At 44.7% G+C, this 15,144-nt stretch overlaps 1 protein-coding gene across 1 annotated transcript in view; it reads left to right on the forward strand.

Annotated features, from left to right (window-relative positions):
• Positions 1 to 5,703: 5,703 nt before the first annotated feature.
• suclg1 (succinate-CoA ligase GDP/ADP-forming subunit alph) overlaps positions 5,704 to 15,144 on the forward strand; it is a 78,321-nt gene continuing 68,880 nt past the window's right edge. Inside the window, exon 1 of the mRNA XM_038793232.1 lies at positions 5,704 to 5,824. Coding sequence (XP_038649160.1) covers positions 5,791 to 5,824 — 34 coding nt within the window. The 5' untranslated portion in view covers positions 5,704 to 5,790. The remainder of the gene's footprint in view (positions 5,825 to 15,144) is intronic.

Consider the following 15,144-nt stretch of genomic DNA (forward strand, 5'->3'; position numbering starts at 1 on the left):
GTGAGTCGTCCTATTGACGCTTTGGTGCAGTACTGAGGGAGTGCTGCACGGTCAGGGGTGCAATCCTGTTGCTGAGATGTATAAACGCAGACCCATTCATGTCAATGAAAATTACCGAAAGATTCCATATTAAGGTTCCAAAGTGACATTAAAATGCAGGAAACGCGCAGCAGGTCTGGCAGCATCGGTGGAGAGAGAAACAGAATCAATAGGCGGAATTTTCACGGGTACGGTGCACCTTATGGGAAGAATTATCCTCCAGTTTCCCTGACCCCAGGATACTACTGAGGGGAAAAAGTATCACATGTTACATAAAAATTGTGTATTTTTAAAATTTCTTTGAACACTTTATTAGTTATAAAAATATTGGGAGATGAGGAACGAAAGGGAAAATGCTGGAAAATCTCAGCAAGTCTGGCAGCATCTGCAGGGAGAGAAAAGAGCTAACGTTTCGAGTCCCTCTCTCTGTTAGCTTTGACAAAGAGTCATCGGACTCGAAACGTTAGCTCTTTTCTCTCCCTACAGATGCTGCCAGACCTGCTGAGATTTTCCAGCATTTTCCCTTTCGTTTCAGATTCCAGCATCCGCAGTAATTTGCTTTTATTGGGAGATGAGGAAATGGCTGACCAAGGGCGATTGGAAGGGGGAGATTATTTATGGGCAGCACGGTAGCTCAGTGGTTAGCACAGATGCTTCACAGCTGCGGTGTCCCAGGGTTCGATTCTCGGCTTAGGTACTGTCTGTGCGGAGTCTGCACGTTCTCCTCGTGTCTGCGTGGGTTTCCTCCCGGAGCTCCGGTTTCCTCCCACAGCCCAAAGATGTGCAGCTTAGGTGGATTGACCATGTTAAACTGCCCTCAGTGTTCAGAAAGGTTAGGTGGGGTTACTGGGTTACGGGGATAGGGTGGTGTGAGCTTAAGTAGGGTGCTCTTTCCAAGGGCCGGTGCAGACTTGATGGGCCGAATGGCCTCCTTGTGCACTGTAAATTCTATGGCCCATTATTGTGTACACAAAATGACGGGAAACCAGTTTAGACCTTAGGGGACAAGAGGTGAGAATTCTGTCAGCGCAGAGATGGAGATTGTATACTGGACCAGGGACAGAGATGGCAATTCCTGTCAGCGTGGATCGCAAGAAGCTGCAGCGTCATTCGGTGGCAGAGGTGGTACCTGTCGATGGAAAGGGTTGAGGTTGTTGTCTGCTTCTTTTGGATTTGTTATTCATTTGAAAGTATGAAGTCTGCAGGGTTTCATTGATAAATTTACTTGACCTTTATTTCCTATTATTATTTACCTAATATGTTTTAGTCCATTAAGTTGATTGATTAGTCTATAGTTGATTAATATTGATTGCTTGATATGTGTCTTGTTTTATTTTGCTTCAATACATTTTGGTGTTATTTGTTAATTCAGTGTCTGAGTCTTTGCCAGATCATTGTTGAACTCAAATACATACAAACATACGTAGAAAATAGCAGGAGGAGGCCATTCGGCCCTTCGAGACTGCTCCACCATTTATTATGATCATGCTGATCGTCAAGTTCAATACCCTGATCCCGCCTTCCCCCCCATTTCTCTTGTTCCTTTAGCTCCAAGTTATATCTAATTCTGGTTCTAATATAGGTCAAAGGGTAATTACGGATCCAGTGAATAGGTTGCAAGTAACTAAATTAAATTAAGTCGAAATTTATCAAAACACCCCTTTTTTAAACACACAGAAATGGCTCAATTTTGTGAAAAAGGATCATTCACAGAACTTGAACCACCAGGTTACGAGCCACTTTGTTTGGTGGTACCTCTGCATTCTTTTATAGGTTTCCTGCCTCTGCTCGAAATGGAAGATACTGACTGACATATTAAACATCATACAAACATTTATTTTCCTACTAGTCGTAAAACATGGGAAATCCTTTTGAAGCTGGTTGTTAAAGCTGCAATTACACTTTTTTGACAATTCTATTAGTAACAAAAACCTTTATTATTGTTACAAGCACGCTTACATTAACACTGGAATGAAGTTACTGTGAAAAGCCCCTAGTCGCTACACTCCGACGCCTGTTCGAGTACCCTGAGGGAGAATTCAGTATGTCCAATTCATTTAACAAGCACGTCTTTCGGGACTTATGGGAGGAAACTGGAGCACCCGTAGGAAACCCACGCAGACATGGGGAGAACGTGCAGACTCGGCACAGACAGTGACCCAAGCCAGGAATCGAAACTGGGACCCTGGCGCTGTGAAGTAACAGTGCTACCCACTTTGCTACTTTACACCAGATCTTGAATCTTGGGTGCGTTCTATGTAATAGACCACTTAATGAATACCATAGGTGTGGCAACGGCGATAGTGGTTATACCACATGAAGTAATAACTGTAATGATAATAGACACATTTTGAATATTTTTCTTGAATGCTTTATGAACATGGTTATTTGGGCATTTAGCAAATGTTTACCAAGTCCATCGCTTCAAAAGGTTGGGCAAGTTGGGCCTGAATCCATTGGAATTCAGGAGAATGAGAGGTTATTAAAATGTATAAGGTCTTGAGGGGGCTTGACAAAGTGGATGCTGAAAAGATCGTTCCCCTTGTGGGAAAGACCAAAACAATTGAAAAATAAGGGGGTTACCCATTTAAGACAGAGATATGGAGAAATATTTTCTTTCAGAAGGTAGTGAGTCTGGGCGTGGTGGAGGCAAGGTCATTGAATATTTTTAAGGTGGCGGTAGATAAATTCTTGCCGGATGAGGAAATCAAAGGTTACCAAGGGGCAGGCAGGTAGGCGTTGAGGCAATAGTCAGATCAGCCATGGCCTTATTGAATGGCAGAGCAGACTCGAGGGCCAAATGACCCACTCCTGTTCTTAACTTGTATGTTCATATGCTCTTAATCTTTCACGGCATGTGGGTATTATTGAAAATGCCAGCACTTGTTTCTCTTAAACTGGTTGGTGCTAGGTCATTTCAGAGGGCAGCGAAGAATCAACCACATGTAGGCAAGACTGAATAAGCGCGCATCATATTTCCTTAGCACATGGGTTTTTACAACAATCAAAGATGGTCACCAATTCAGATTTTATTGACTGAATTTAAGCTTCACCAGCTGCCATGGTTGGATTTAGACCTGTGTCCCCAAAGCAATAGCCCTGGCCCTTAAAGATATTACCACTATGCCACCATCTCCCATTGCTATATTTCATTCAACCACCAGATATATTACAACATGAGAATTTATGCTAGGGCATTCATGGATATGTTTCATTAACAGGGTGGTTTTGGAGAAGATTGTTTGCACAGGAAATCTCAACCAGGAATTGTATGAGGACACATGGTCACCCTATTCCAGGAATAAAACAAACCAAAGTTGGCAATCCTAACCCACCATGCGCACATAATTTATATTTGTTTGTGCATTGTCGTGTTTTGTTTAATTGCAATCTGTTTACTTTTTTCCAGCTATGTTGTCAAAAAGTCTATCTAACATTCCAAGTTGTGATAAGGGCTGCAATAACCCTGACCCTAGTCCAGATTTGTTGGATGGCACGGTGGCACAGTGGTTAGCGCTGCTACCTCACAGTGCCAGGGACCCGGGTTCCATTCTGTCCCTGGGTGACGTCTGTTTGGAGTTTGCACATTTTCCCCGTGTCTGTGGCATTCCCCTTGGTGCCCTGGTTTCCTTCCACAGTCCAAATATGTGGATTGGCTCTGATCAATGCACGGGATTTATGGGGATAGGGAGGGGGAGCGGGCCTAGGTAGAGTAATCTTTCAGAAGGTCGATGCAGACTCGATGGGCTGAATGGCCTCCTTCTGCACTGCCATTCTATGAAAGCATTTAAAGGAACTTAAGAACATAAAACAAAAAACAGAAAATGCTGGGTAATCTGAGCAGGTTTGACAGCACCTGTGGGGAGAGAACCAGTGTCAACGATTTGAGTCTGTGTGACTCTTCAAATGGGCTCAAATCTCTAACTCTGTTTCTCTCTCCTCAGATGCTGCAAGACCTGCTGAGATTACCCAGCATTTTCTGTTTTTATTTCAGGTTTCCAGCATTCGCATTATTTTGCTTTTATTTAAGAACGTGCGAAATACGAGAAGGACTAGAGCACACGGACCATCCAGAATGCTGTGTCATTCAGTTCGAATGGAGGCTGATCTTGGACTTAATAATAATAATCTTTATTGTCACAAATAGGATGACATTAACACTGCAATATGTTACTGTGAAAATCCCCTAGTCACCACGTTGGGGTACACAGGAGAATTAGGATGTATCCAATTCACCTAACAGCACGTCTCTCGGGACATGTGGGAGGAAACTGGAGCACCCGAAGGAAATACACGCAGACACTGGGAGAATGTGCAGACTCCACATAGACAGTGACCCAAGCCGGGAATCGAACCTGGGACCCTGGCAATAGCGCTCACCACTGGGCTACCATGCTGCCCCTTGAACTCAATTATCCCGCCCGCTTCCCCCTGTATCTTTTAAACTCTCTGATGTATGTGCACATCAATGTATATAGTTGTCCATCAATGTGTATGGTTATCGGTATGACCTCCCAGCAGCAGGTGACATTAGAGATCCATCACATGACACGAGATACTCATTAGTTGGTAGTCAGTCGTGCAAGAAGATAATCGCGCTTAGAGTAGCTCCCGGAAAATTCACTGAATTCATTTAGTAGCCATTGTCAGTATTGTAGTTCATTATATTTCCATGTGTTCGTTAATAAATCATCTTCCCAGTAAAATAATCATGTGTTCTGTGTACATCATTACAACGGTTGGATTACAGAACACAATAACTCAGAGGCCCAAAAATCTTGTCTATCCCAGCCGTACAAATGTATTCAATGGTGCAGCATCGTAGGTCCACACGCACAGCATTAAACCTGTTTTGTTTCCCCTTCCCTATTACAGCTGCTGGCAGAGTTGCTGCACCATTCACACCTGACCTTTGACAAAGAGTCCACCAGGCTCGAAAAGTTAGCTCCCTGTTATGGTACACTTTGTGGTAATATGTCGTTACTCTTTGCCTCGTAATCCAGAATGGTCTGATGGCACGATGATAAAGAAACCACCAATCTTTAACTTGAAGTAAAACTGATTTATTGGATAACGATTACATTAAACAGAGTTTGCACACTCTACAGAGCTGTAACTAGTAATAAAGACTCAGCCTGTTAAAATTATAATCTATGATTAAGTGTTAACTAATGAATGGCACATTCTAATTTTCTGTAATCTGAACTAGTCCTGAGTTGTTATCTATCTCCCGCCTCTGCTAACACTCCCCAAGATTCCCTGAGGTCTGAGATTTATACTAGGAACTAGTGGTGCCCTCTACTGTTTACATTACTGAGATGTAATAGTTTTATGTCTATAAACATGTCATTACACTCACTTCTCTCTCTCCACAGATGCTGTCAGACCTGCTGAGATTCTGCAGGATTTGCTGTTTTTTTGTTTCACATTCCGGCATCCGCGTTAATTTGCTTTTATTTACCGGGCCTGAGGAGGCGACCCGGAACTACAAGTCCCAGAATCCCCTCCGTTCATTTAGGACCCGCACTTCGTCCAGCCCAGCGCCTGAGACAAAAACATAAATCAAACCCAAAGCTGTTCTGAGAATCGAACGGGTCGCGGTTTACGGTGGAAAGGAGAGCGAGCCCTGGGCGGGGAGTTGGCCGGGGTTGGCGGGCGGTGCTGCGTTCAGGCAGGCTCCGGGGGCAGCTGTAGGAGGGCGGGGTCCTGGCGGGTTGTCATTGGGGCGAGTGACCGCCGGCCGAAGCGGAGATGGCGTATAGTGGGCTGCTGGCGCGGCTCCTCGGTGAGTCTTTACCCGCGGCGGCGGCCCGGGGCCCGGCTCCCGGTGGTCGAGTGCGGACGGCGCGGCTCCGGTCACCCCCTCTCTCTCACAGCTGTTGCTGTTTGACGGGGAAGCCTCCGTGTGTAGGCCGCAGAGTGACCCCCTCACCCTCAGCCACACAGGGAGGTGGGGTTGGTCTCACACTGGGGGCCAGCCACCTCCCGCACCCGCCCAGCCCTCTCCTCACCACCTGACACTTCTGCCGTCCAGCAGCTTCATGTGCCTTGCATTTGCTTTCCGAATTCTGGTCTTTTATCAAACGTTTTTCTGTCTAGTCCCTGCATTTTGGAATAGAATCACTAATTATAATCTTTACTAGTGTCATAAGTAGGTTTACATTAACACTACAATGAAGTTACTGTGAAATCCCTTCGTCGTCTGTTCGGGTACGCAGAGGGTGAATTCAGAATGTCCAAATTACCTAACAGCACGTCTTTGGACTGTGGGAGGAAACTGGAGCACCCGGAGGAAACTCACGCAACCACGGGGAGAACTTGCAGACTGCGTCCATACAGTGACCCAAGCTGGGAATCAAACCTGGGACCCTGGCTCGGTGAAGCAACAGTGTTAACCACTGTGATACTCTGCCGTTCGTTAGGGAAACAGACAAACGTTTCTGTGGCCATAGACCCCAGGGATGGTATGTTGCCTCCCTAGTGCTACAGCCAAGGATGTCACAGAACGGCTGTGGTAAATTCCTCTCCGGGAGGGTGAACAGCCAGAGGTTGTGGTACCAGTGACTTGGGTAGGAAGAAGGATGGGTTCCTGCAATTAGAATGTCTGGAGCTAGCCTTCTTGGGGACGTGTCTTAAGTTAATATGACAGGGGTATGGGGGTGGGTGGGTAATATTTTAAGCTAACATGATGGGTGTGGGAACCAAGAGGAAGTATTAGAGAGGATTACTAGGATGCACTGAATGGGACTGAAAGCACTAGTATAAAGAACAGTAGGTTAATAGGGTGATAGGGCGGCACTGAGGTTAGCACTAAGCCTCACAGCGTCAGGGACCCGGATTCAATTCCAACCTTGGGTGATTGTCTGTGTGGAGTTTGTACATTATCCTTCTGTCTGCGTGGGTTTCCTCTGAGTACTTTGGTTTCCTCCCGCAGTCCAAAGATATGCAAGTTAGATGGATTAGCCATGATCAATTGCCTGTTAATATTCAGGATGTGCAGGTTAGGTGGTGACAGGGATAGGGTGGGGGAGTGGGCCCAGGAAGGGTGCTCTTTCCGAGAGTCGGTATGGACTCGATGGACCGAATGGCCTCCTGCACTGTAGAGATTCTATGAATAGGTGAAGTTGGACTAAGGGAATAAGTTAACATTTTTGTCCGGGTTACTGAGCATGTACGTGAATGCAATGCATGGTAAATAAGATTGGGAGGTACAGACACAGATTGTGTTGTGGAAACATGATGTTGTGGCTCAAAGAAGGGCAAGACTGGGTGTTAGGTGTTCAGAAAAGGAAGGAAAGGATGCCGGTATTGTTTAAGGAGAGCATTGCAGTGCTGGAGAAATTGGATGTCCCAAATGGTTCAAGGACAGAATCAATTTGGCTAGAGCTAAGGGGCAAAATTCTAAAAGGCATAAGGATCATTGTGCATATGTGCATAGATCATTGAAAATAGCAGTACAGATGGAGAGAGGAGTTAAAACATAATATAGTATCCTGGGATTTATTAATAGGGGCAAAGAATACAAGCGCAAGGAGGTAATGCTGAACTAATACCAGATATTAGTTGTACCTCAGCTGGAGTATTGTGTACAGTTTTGGGTACCACACTATAGGAAGGATGTGAAAGCATCCTTCAGGTATGAAGATTAATTGGAGAGCTTGGGACTATTCTCCTTGGAGAGCGAGAAGGCTGAGAAGTAGCACAGTGGGCAGCATTGTTGCTTCACAGTGCCAGGATTCCAGGTTCGATTCCCGGCTTGGGTCACTGTCTGTGCGGAGTTTGCACGTTCTCCCTGTGCCTGCGTGGGTTTCCTCCGGGTGCTCCAGTTCCTCCGACAAGTTCCGAAAGACCTGGGACGGGATTCTGCGCTTGGGGGGGGGGGGGCAACTCCGGCACTGAGGAGTGGTGTGAACCACTCCAGTGTCGGGCCGCACCTTCAGGACCTAGGCCGGCGCTGGATTGGTTTGCGCCGCTCCGGCCGGTGGGCATGGGGCTTGGCGCCATGCAGCTGGAGAATCGCCGGGGGGGCCTCTGCCAGCAGCCACCGACTGGCGCGGTGCGATTACCACCCCTGCCAAATCCCTGGCGCTGGGGAATTTGGCAGCTGGCGGGATTCACGCCGCCCCCTGCGATTCTCCGACTGGGGGGTTGCTGTTAGTTGAATTGGACATTCTGAATTCTCCCTCCATGTACCAGAACAGATGCTGGAATGTGGTGACTAGGGGCTTTTCACAATAACTTCATTGCAGTGTTGATGTAAGCCTGCTTGTGACAATAAATACTGTGACAATAAGAAGAGAAACTGTTCCTGCTGGTAAAAGAATCAAGAACGAGAGGGAACATATTTAATGTGATTTGCAAAAGAAACAAATGTGATGTGAGAAAATACTTCTTCACACAGAGTGGTTAGGGTCTGGAATGCACTGTCTGGAAGTGTGGTTGTGGCCCGTTCAAGTGAGGCATTCAAGAGGGCATTTGGTGATTACTTGAATAGAAACAATATACAGAGGTATGGGGAGAAGGCAAGGGAATGGCATTCCACCATAATGCTCGTTTGGAGAGCCAGTGCAAATACAATGGGCCAAACGGCCTCTTTTGGAACCATAACAATTCTGTGAACTATTGAGCTAGTTTTGAAATGTAAGCAAAGTCATCATAGTCCCAGATGACCATAAGCTGCTTTCCCTTTTGAGAGGGAGAGCTGATTGGTGATTTAACCTGAGGGTCACCACACCTCGGGCGAGGGGCAAAGTTGAGAAGATGTACCTTCATGAATAACATTTATGGGAACTGAACCCATGCTGCTGGCCCAGCTCTACATCATGAACCAGCTACTCAGCCAACTGAGTAAACTGCGAAATGCAATATCTGTTGTAATGCCGGAAACGTGACACTTTGCACACAGTAAGCTGTCGAAAACCCCAAGGCGATAATGACCAAATAATCTATTCTTGTGATGTTGATTGAGCGATAAATATTTTATTTTGTTGCAAATATATACTCAATTAGTAAAATATCTGAAAGAATATGGCAAACATTTCAAAATGGCCATCACACAAAGTGTAATAATATTGAGGTTTTCTACATATATCATGTTGCCCTCTGAGGTACTTCAATACGGTCAAAGAAGCATTTCAGGCATTTTAAAATGGGAGGGAGAAATATTGCCATGACACCGGGGATAACTGTTTAAAATAGTGCCATGCGATCTTTTATATCCACTCGAGCAGGCAGCTGCTGTCTCGGTTTAATGTCTCGGTTTAATGTCTCGTGCAAATGTGTGGTGCAAGTTTGGAGGTCTCTTGCACAAACAGCAATTAATGCATGTTCAACTGTAAATTTTACATCCGAGATTGATATTGTTGCTTCACAAATCTATTGAGGAATATGAGGTGATATGGAGCTCGGTGGCAGGTCAGGCTTGGTCTCCGTGATTGGTGGAAATGCTTGAGAAGCTAAATGGCTCACTCCATATGCATGTGCTTTTTGGGGAGAGAAGTACTTGAGTCTGGTCCAGTGTACTTACTGTCTCCCTCTTGTATTTTTCCATTTTTTCCTGAACTGAATTGTCTGCATACTTTAATATGGGTTATGGATTTTGTGCATTATTTTGTTTGTGATGAAGTTTTGTTGGACTGAATTTACCAATTCCGATTTAGCCTGCTGCAAAGTGCTTCCAGTTTTCCCAATATAATTTTTGTTCATTGCTTATCTCCAATATTTCTTTATCCTCACAGTTAACTCTGTGCTTTTGTACCCTCCATTTGTAAAATTTTCCCCGTCTCTGCATATTTCACCCACTTTTATTCCTTTCCCAGTGACTGACTCTCCCCATGCTCACTATTCGGGTTTTTTAAAATGTCTTTTCTTTCCTTCGTTGATTTTCTTTGTATTGTGGCTGCACGGTAGCATAGTGGTTAGCACAGTTTCTTCACAGCCCCAGGGACCCAGGTTCGATTCCCGGCTGGGTCACTGTCTGTGCGGAATCTGCACATTCTCCCCGTGTGTGCGTGGGTTTCCTTCGGGTGCCGGGGTTTCCTCCCACTGTCTAAAGATGTGCAGGTTAGGTGGATTGGTCATGATAAATTGCCCTTAGTGACCAAAAAGGTGAGGTGGGTTTGTGGGGATAGGGTGGAGATTAGCTGGGGTGCTCTTTCCAGAGACCGTGCAGACTCGATGGGCCAAATGGCCTACTTCTGAACTGTAAATTCTATGATCTATGATTCAAGGTACAAATAGTACTGGTGCTGCTGCCACAGAAACTCACACTGTTTGACAACTTCAGGTTGTGTACACTGAGCCTGCCGCCAGGCTTATTTGAGATCAGCTTTACAAGAATGGCAGCCTGGTCAAGGGATTACTGTACCTAGATGCTGCGCCTTGCCAGGGTGGTGTATAAAGCTTCCAGCTACCCTCTGCTATTTTATCAAAGTTGTGAGGCTGGATGGCAAGAGATACAGTTTGCGCTAGACTTACTAAAACCAGCCAGACAAATGTAAAAGATCGAGGCTTGTCGAGGGAAAATCGAGATTTTGCAACTCTGCGTTTATTTTAAAAAACATCATGTCGGAAGCTGCCTCCACTCCCAAGACTGTCTGCACGGTAGAATAAACAAACGAGCATGACGAATTTTGTGCCCATTTGGGTACCATAAAGGAAGCTTTTTAGTTAACATTTTCTTTAAGGTGCAAAGCCACTTCGTTTAAAAAAAAATTAAATGTTAAACACAGTATTTAATTCACTAAATAAAAGCAAAATGCCACAGATGCTGGAAATCTGAAGTACAAATGATCTTGGTGCCAGCACACAACTCTTCCAATGTTCAATTTCACGGCCAAAGATACCGCATGACGTTGATTAAGATTAACTCCCGGTAGCCAGTGCTGGATACTGCCAAAATTCCTGATATAAACAATCATTTGGTTTAAAACAGCCCTCCTTAACATGCTAATCATATCTTGCCTTTTGCTTTTCTTGCCTCCTTCCTGCTTTTGCTTTGTAGCAGATCCAGGTGAGACATTGATCTCCTCCTCCTCAATAATCCAGCTGGTGAGTGTCTAGCAGTTATTTGTGGTGCGATGCAATACTGACTTTTCCTGAGCCAGTCACGCCCTAGCAGACTCAGCCTACGCCCTTCTATTACTCGGAGCCTTGCTCTGGCTTCTTGGCTATTATATGCAATATCTACTTCTAACACTCCAAGCAATGGTATAGTCTCGCCGATGTTCATCCAAAGGTTGATTGCTGCCTGACTAAGAGCTGGTGCCTGCTTAGAGCTCCAAATCTTCCTGAAGGTTTCCTCACTGAATACTGATGCAGAGGCCCATGTATCCACCTCCATCTTGATTTTCTGTCCATTGACCTTCACTGTAGCATAAGTAGGCTCTGTGCACCCCTCATTCATATTAAACATGTCGTAATAGTGCTCCCCTGCCTGGTCTGAGCTTTCCAAGCGAAGCGCTGTCGACTGAGGCTTCCTTGCATTTGAAGTTCCCTGCTCAGCATTCAATTTTCTCTTCACACCCCGGCACTTCGCTAAATGCATCTTATTGTTGCACTTGTGACAGAGTCAATAAACTTAAAATGATACGCATTGTGTGACCGTCCACACCTAAAACATTCCACTGTCTTCACCTTTTTACTGCCAGCTTTTTCTTTTTCTTTTAAAAAAAAATTTAGATTAGCCAATTATTTTTTCCAATTAAGGGGCAATTTAGCGTGGCCAATCCACCTACTCTGCACATTTTTGGGTTGTGGGGGCGAAACCCACGCAGACACGGGGAGAACGTGCAAACTCCACACGGACAGTGACCCAGAGCCGGGATCGAACCTGGGACCTCAGCGCCGTGAGGCGGTTGTGCTAACCACTAGGCCACCGTGCTGCCCTTGCCAGCTTTTTCTAATAGATGCAGTGCACCCCGCCTACTGCCGCCATTGGCTTTCTGAATAAAGTTAAGTAAAATCACCAAAGTCCCAGATGACCATCGCCTGCTTTCCCCTTTGATGGGTGAGCTGACTGGGGGGGGGGGGATTTACCCTGAGGATCACCACACTTCAAAGGAAAAGGTTGAGAAGACGGGACTTCATGAATAACCTCAACCGGTACAGGAATTGAACCCACATTCCTGGCTTCGCTCCACATCACAAACCAGCAAACTGAGCTAAACAGGTCCCCTTCTGAATAGCCTTTGCATTATTGACGGCCCTGAGACATTTCTAGAGCCTTCTTAAAACTAAGTGTGACTTCTCCCAGCAAATGTTGCTGAATGCTATCCTTGTTAATGCTACAAATGAGTCTGTCCCAAAACATGTCTTCCAAAACAACCCCAAGTGTTCAAAAAATGTTCAGAGAGCTGGCGCAATTCAGAAACAAAGTTTGTTTTTTAAATATTTAGAGTACCCAATTATTTTTTCCAATTAAGGGGCAATTTAGCGTGGCCAATCCGCCTACCCTGCACATAGAACAGTACATAGAACAGCACAGAACGGCCCTTCGGCCCTCGATGTTGTGCCGAGCAATGATCACCCTACTCAAACCCACGTATCCACCCTATACCCGTAACCCAACAACCCCCCCCCCCACCCTAACCTTACGTTTTAGGACACTACGGGCAATTTAGCATGGCCAATCCACCTAACCCACACATCTTTGGACTGTGGGGGTGAAACCCACGCAGACACAGGGAGAATGTGCAAACTCCACACGGACAGTGACCCAGGGCCGGGATTAGAACCCAGGTCCTCAGCGCCGTAGTCAGCAATGCCACCGTGCTGCCCTCATTCAGCAACAAAGTTAACTACAGACTGTCCTGTCTTCCGAAAATGACTGTGGAATTTGAACCATTGAACAATTGCTGAGGGCTTAGGATTGTGGTGATTCTGAACAAGTTTAACTAAATCCACAAATGAAATGTCGTCTGGTTTCCGTGATGTAGCTAAATTTCTCACCAGCTTGTAATTCTTTGCTCCCCACATGCTGAGGAGAATTGAGTGCTTTCAGCCTCTTCTGTGATTCAATTTGCCAAGAAAAAGGTGTTCCAACCTTTCCAGTTCTTGTTCCCTTCCACAAGCTAGACACAAACATAGCAATGGTACTGTTAACTTGTCTTCCATTGGTAAACTTGCAAAATTTCATGTTGAACTTGCTAAAACTTGAATTTTAAAAATTCTCGTCACCAAAAAGATTAGGTGACTTGACCACCAAAAAGTCGTCGAAATTTGTGGTCTTTAATACGTAAAAGTAACAAAGTTTAAAATACAGTATGGACTTTCAAATGGGAGCAACTTCTTAAGCATCAACAGTTTGGATTCTACTAATAGCGGTTACATACGAATATATACCGGTAACAACAACTAATTACATCACAGCACTTGCGGATGACATCAGCAATGAATTTCTGTAAGAAGATGCATAATAATAATACCCTACAATAGGGAAAGATTTCATTTATGTAGCGTTTTTCACAACTTCAGGAAGTGCAAAACTGCTTTACAACTTCCAGAGTTTAAAAACATTCTTTCATGGGATGTGGGCATCGCTGGCTGGGCTAGCATTTGTTGCCCGTCCTCAATTGCCCTTAAACTGAATGGTTTGCTCGGCCATTTCAGAGGGCAGATAAGAGTCAACCACGTTGCTGTGGGTCTGGGGTCACTTGTAGGTCAGACCAGGAAGGTTTCTTTCCCAAAAGGACATTAGTGAACCATAATTGATGATAGATTCATGGTTGTAGCTTTTAATTCCAGATTGATTAATTGAAATAGTATTCCACCAGCTGCCATGGTGGCATTTGAATATTGGTTCCCAGGGCATTTGTCTGGGTCACTGGGTTACCACCACACCGCCGTCTCCCCATAGATGTAGTCACTCTTGAATTGCAGGAAATATTGCAGCTGTGGAAAAGCTGCTTGATGAATCAAAAGTATTCTTGTGAACATGAATGAATGTTGTTTCAAATGTTCTCGCAACGTGTCAGCCTGGATCTGTTGATTGGGCGGCATGGTAGAACAGTGGTTAGTATTGTTACTTCACAGCGGCAGGATCCCAGGTTTGATTCCCGGCTTGGGTCACTGTCTGTGCCGAGCCTGCACGTTCTCCCCGTGTCTGTGTGGGTTTCCTCTGGGTGTTTCGGTTTCCTCCCATAAGTCCCGAAAGATGTGCTGTTAGGTAATTTGTAACATTCTGAATTCTCCCTCTGTACCCGAACAGGTGCCGGAATGTGGCGCCTAGGGGCTTTTCACGGTAACTTTCATTGCAGTATTAATGTAAGCTTACTTGTGACAATAAAGATTGTTATTAATATTAAATATGCTGTGAGCTTCTATGTTCTAATATTCTCCATTCTTTTGGTGTTTCTTCCCCTTTTATTTTGTTGTGTTTTTCTCCAGTTAATTACAAAAGTTGGATGTTGCTCATTTGTCCCAGAATTCCTTGGCTCTGAGTTTCTCCAGCTTCTGTAGATGAATCTTTGAGTTTGCTCTGTTTAATATCGTCCTGTTTTTTTTTAACCTTAGACTGCTGGAATTGTTAACTGTGGAACAGGCTGGGTTTTTTTTCTACCAGAATGTGTCTGATTGCTGATTCTGTTTGTGATGTAGACTTTCATGTGAGTCAGGTGTAAGAGAAAAGCTAAGACAATTTAAAACAAAACCATGCTGGAAACACTCAGCAGATCTGGCTTCATCTGTGGAGAGAAACAGTTAATGTTGCAGATGAAGATGACATTTTATCAGAACAGATGCAAGTTCACTTCAATCGGAAACATTAACTCTGTTTCTCTGCACAGTTGCTGCCTGACCTGTCGAGTATTTGTATCATTACGTCTTGTTATATAAGAGAGAAGCTTTCAACTTAGCAAGGGTCCTGCAAATCTATTCCAGTTTGATTACTTTTTTTTGTTCAGGATAAAGACATAAGCACAAAATAATTACAGAGACAGGAGGCTATTCATGAATATAAAATCCTCTCATTGCAGCAGCCAATTATTTCTAAATCTCCTTTTCTCTAACTAGATGTTTCCATGTTTTATCATTCTTTTGTATGAGGCATTTCCTGAGATTGGATTCTAATTTTTCCTTTTTGCTAATTTGAAGTTTTATCCCTTTGTC

This window comes from Scyliorhinus canicula, chromosome 3 (assembly GCF_902713615.1).
Source record: "Scyliorhinus canicula chromosome 3, sScyCan1.1, whole genome shotgun sequence".
Taxonomy (NCBI): domain Eukaryota; kingdom Metazoa; phylum Chordata; class Chondrichthyes; order Carcharhiniformes; family Scyliorhinidae; genus Scyliorhinus; species Scyliorhinus canicula.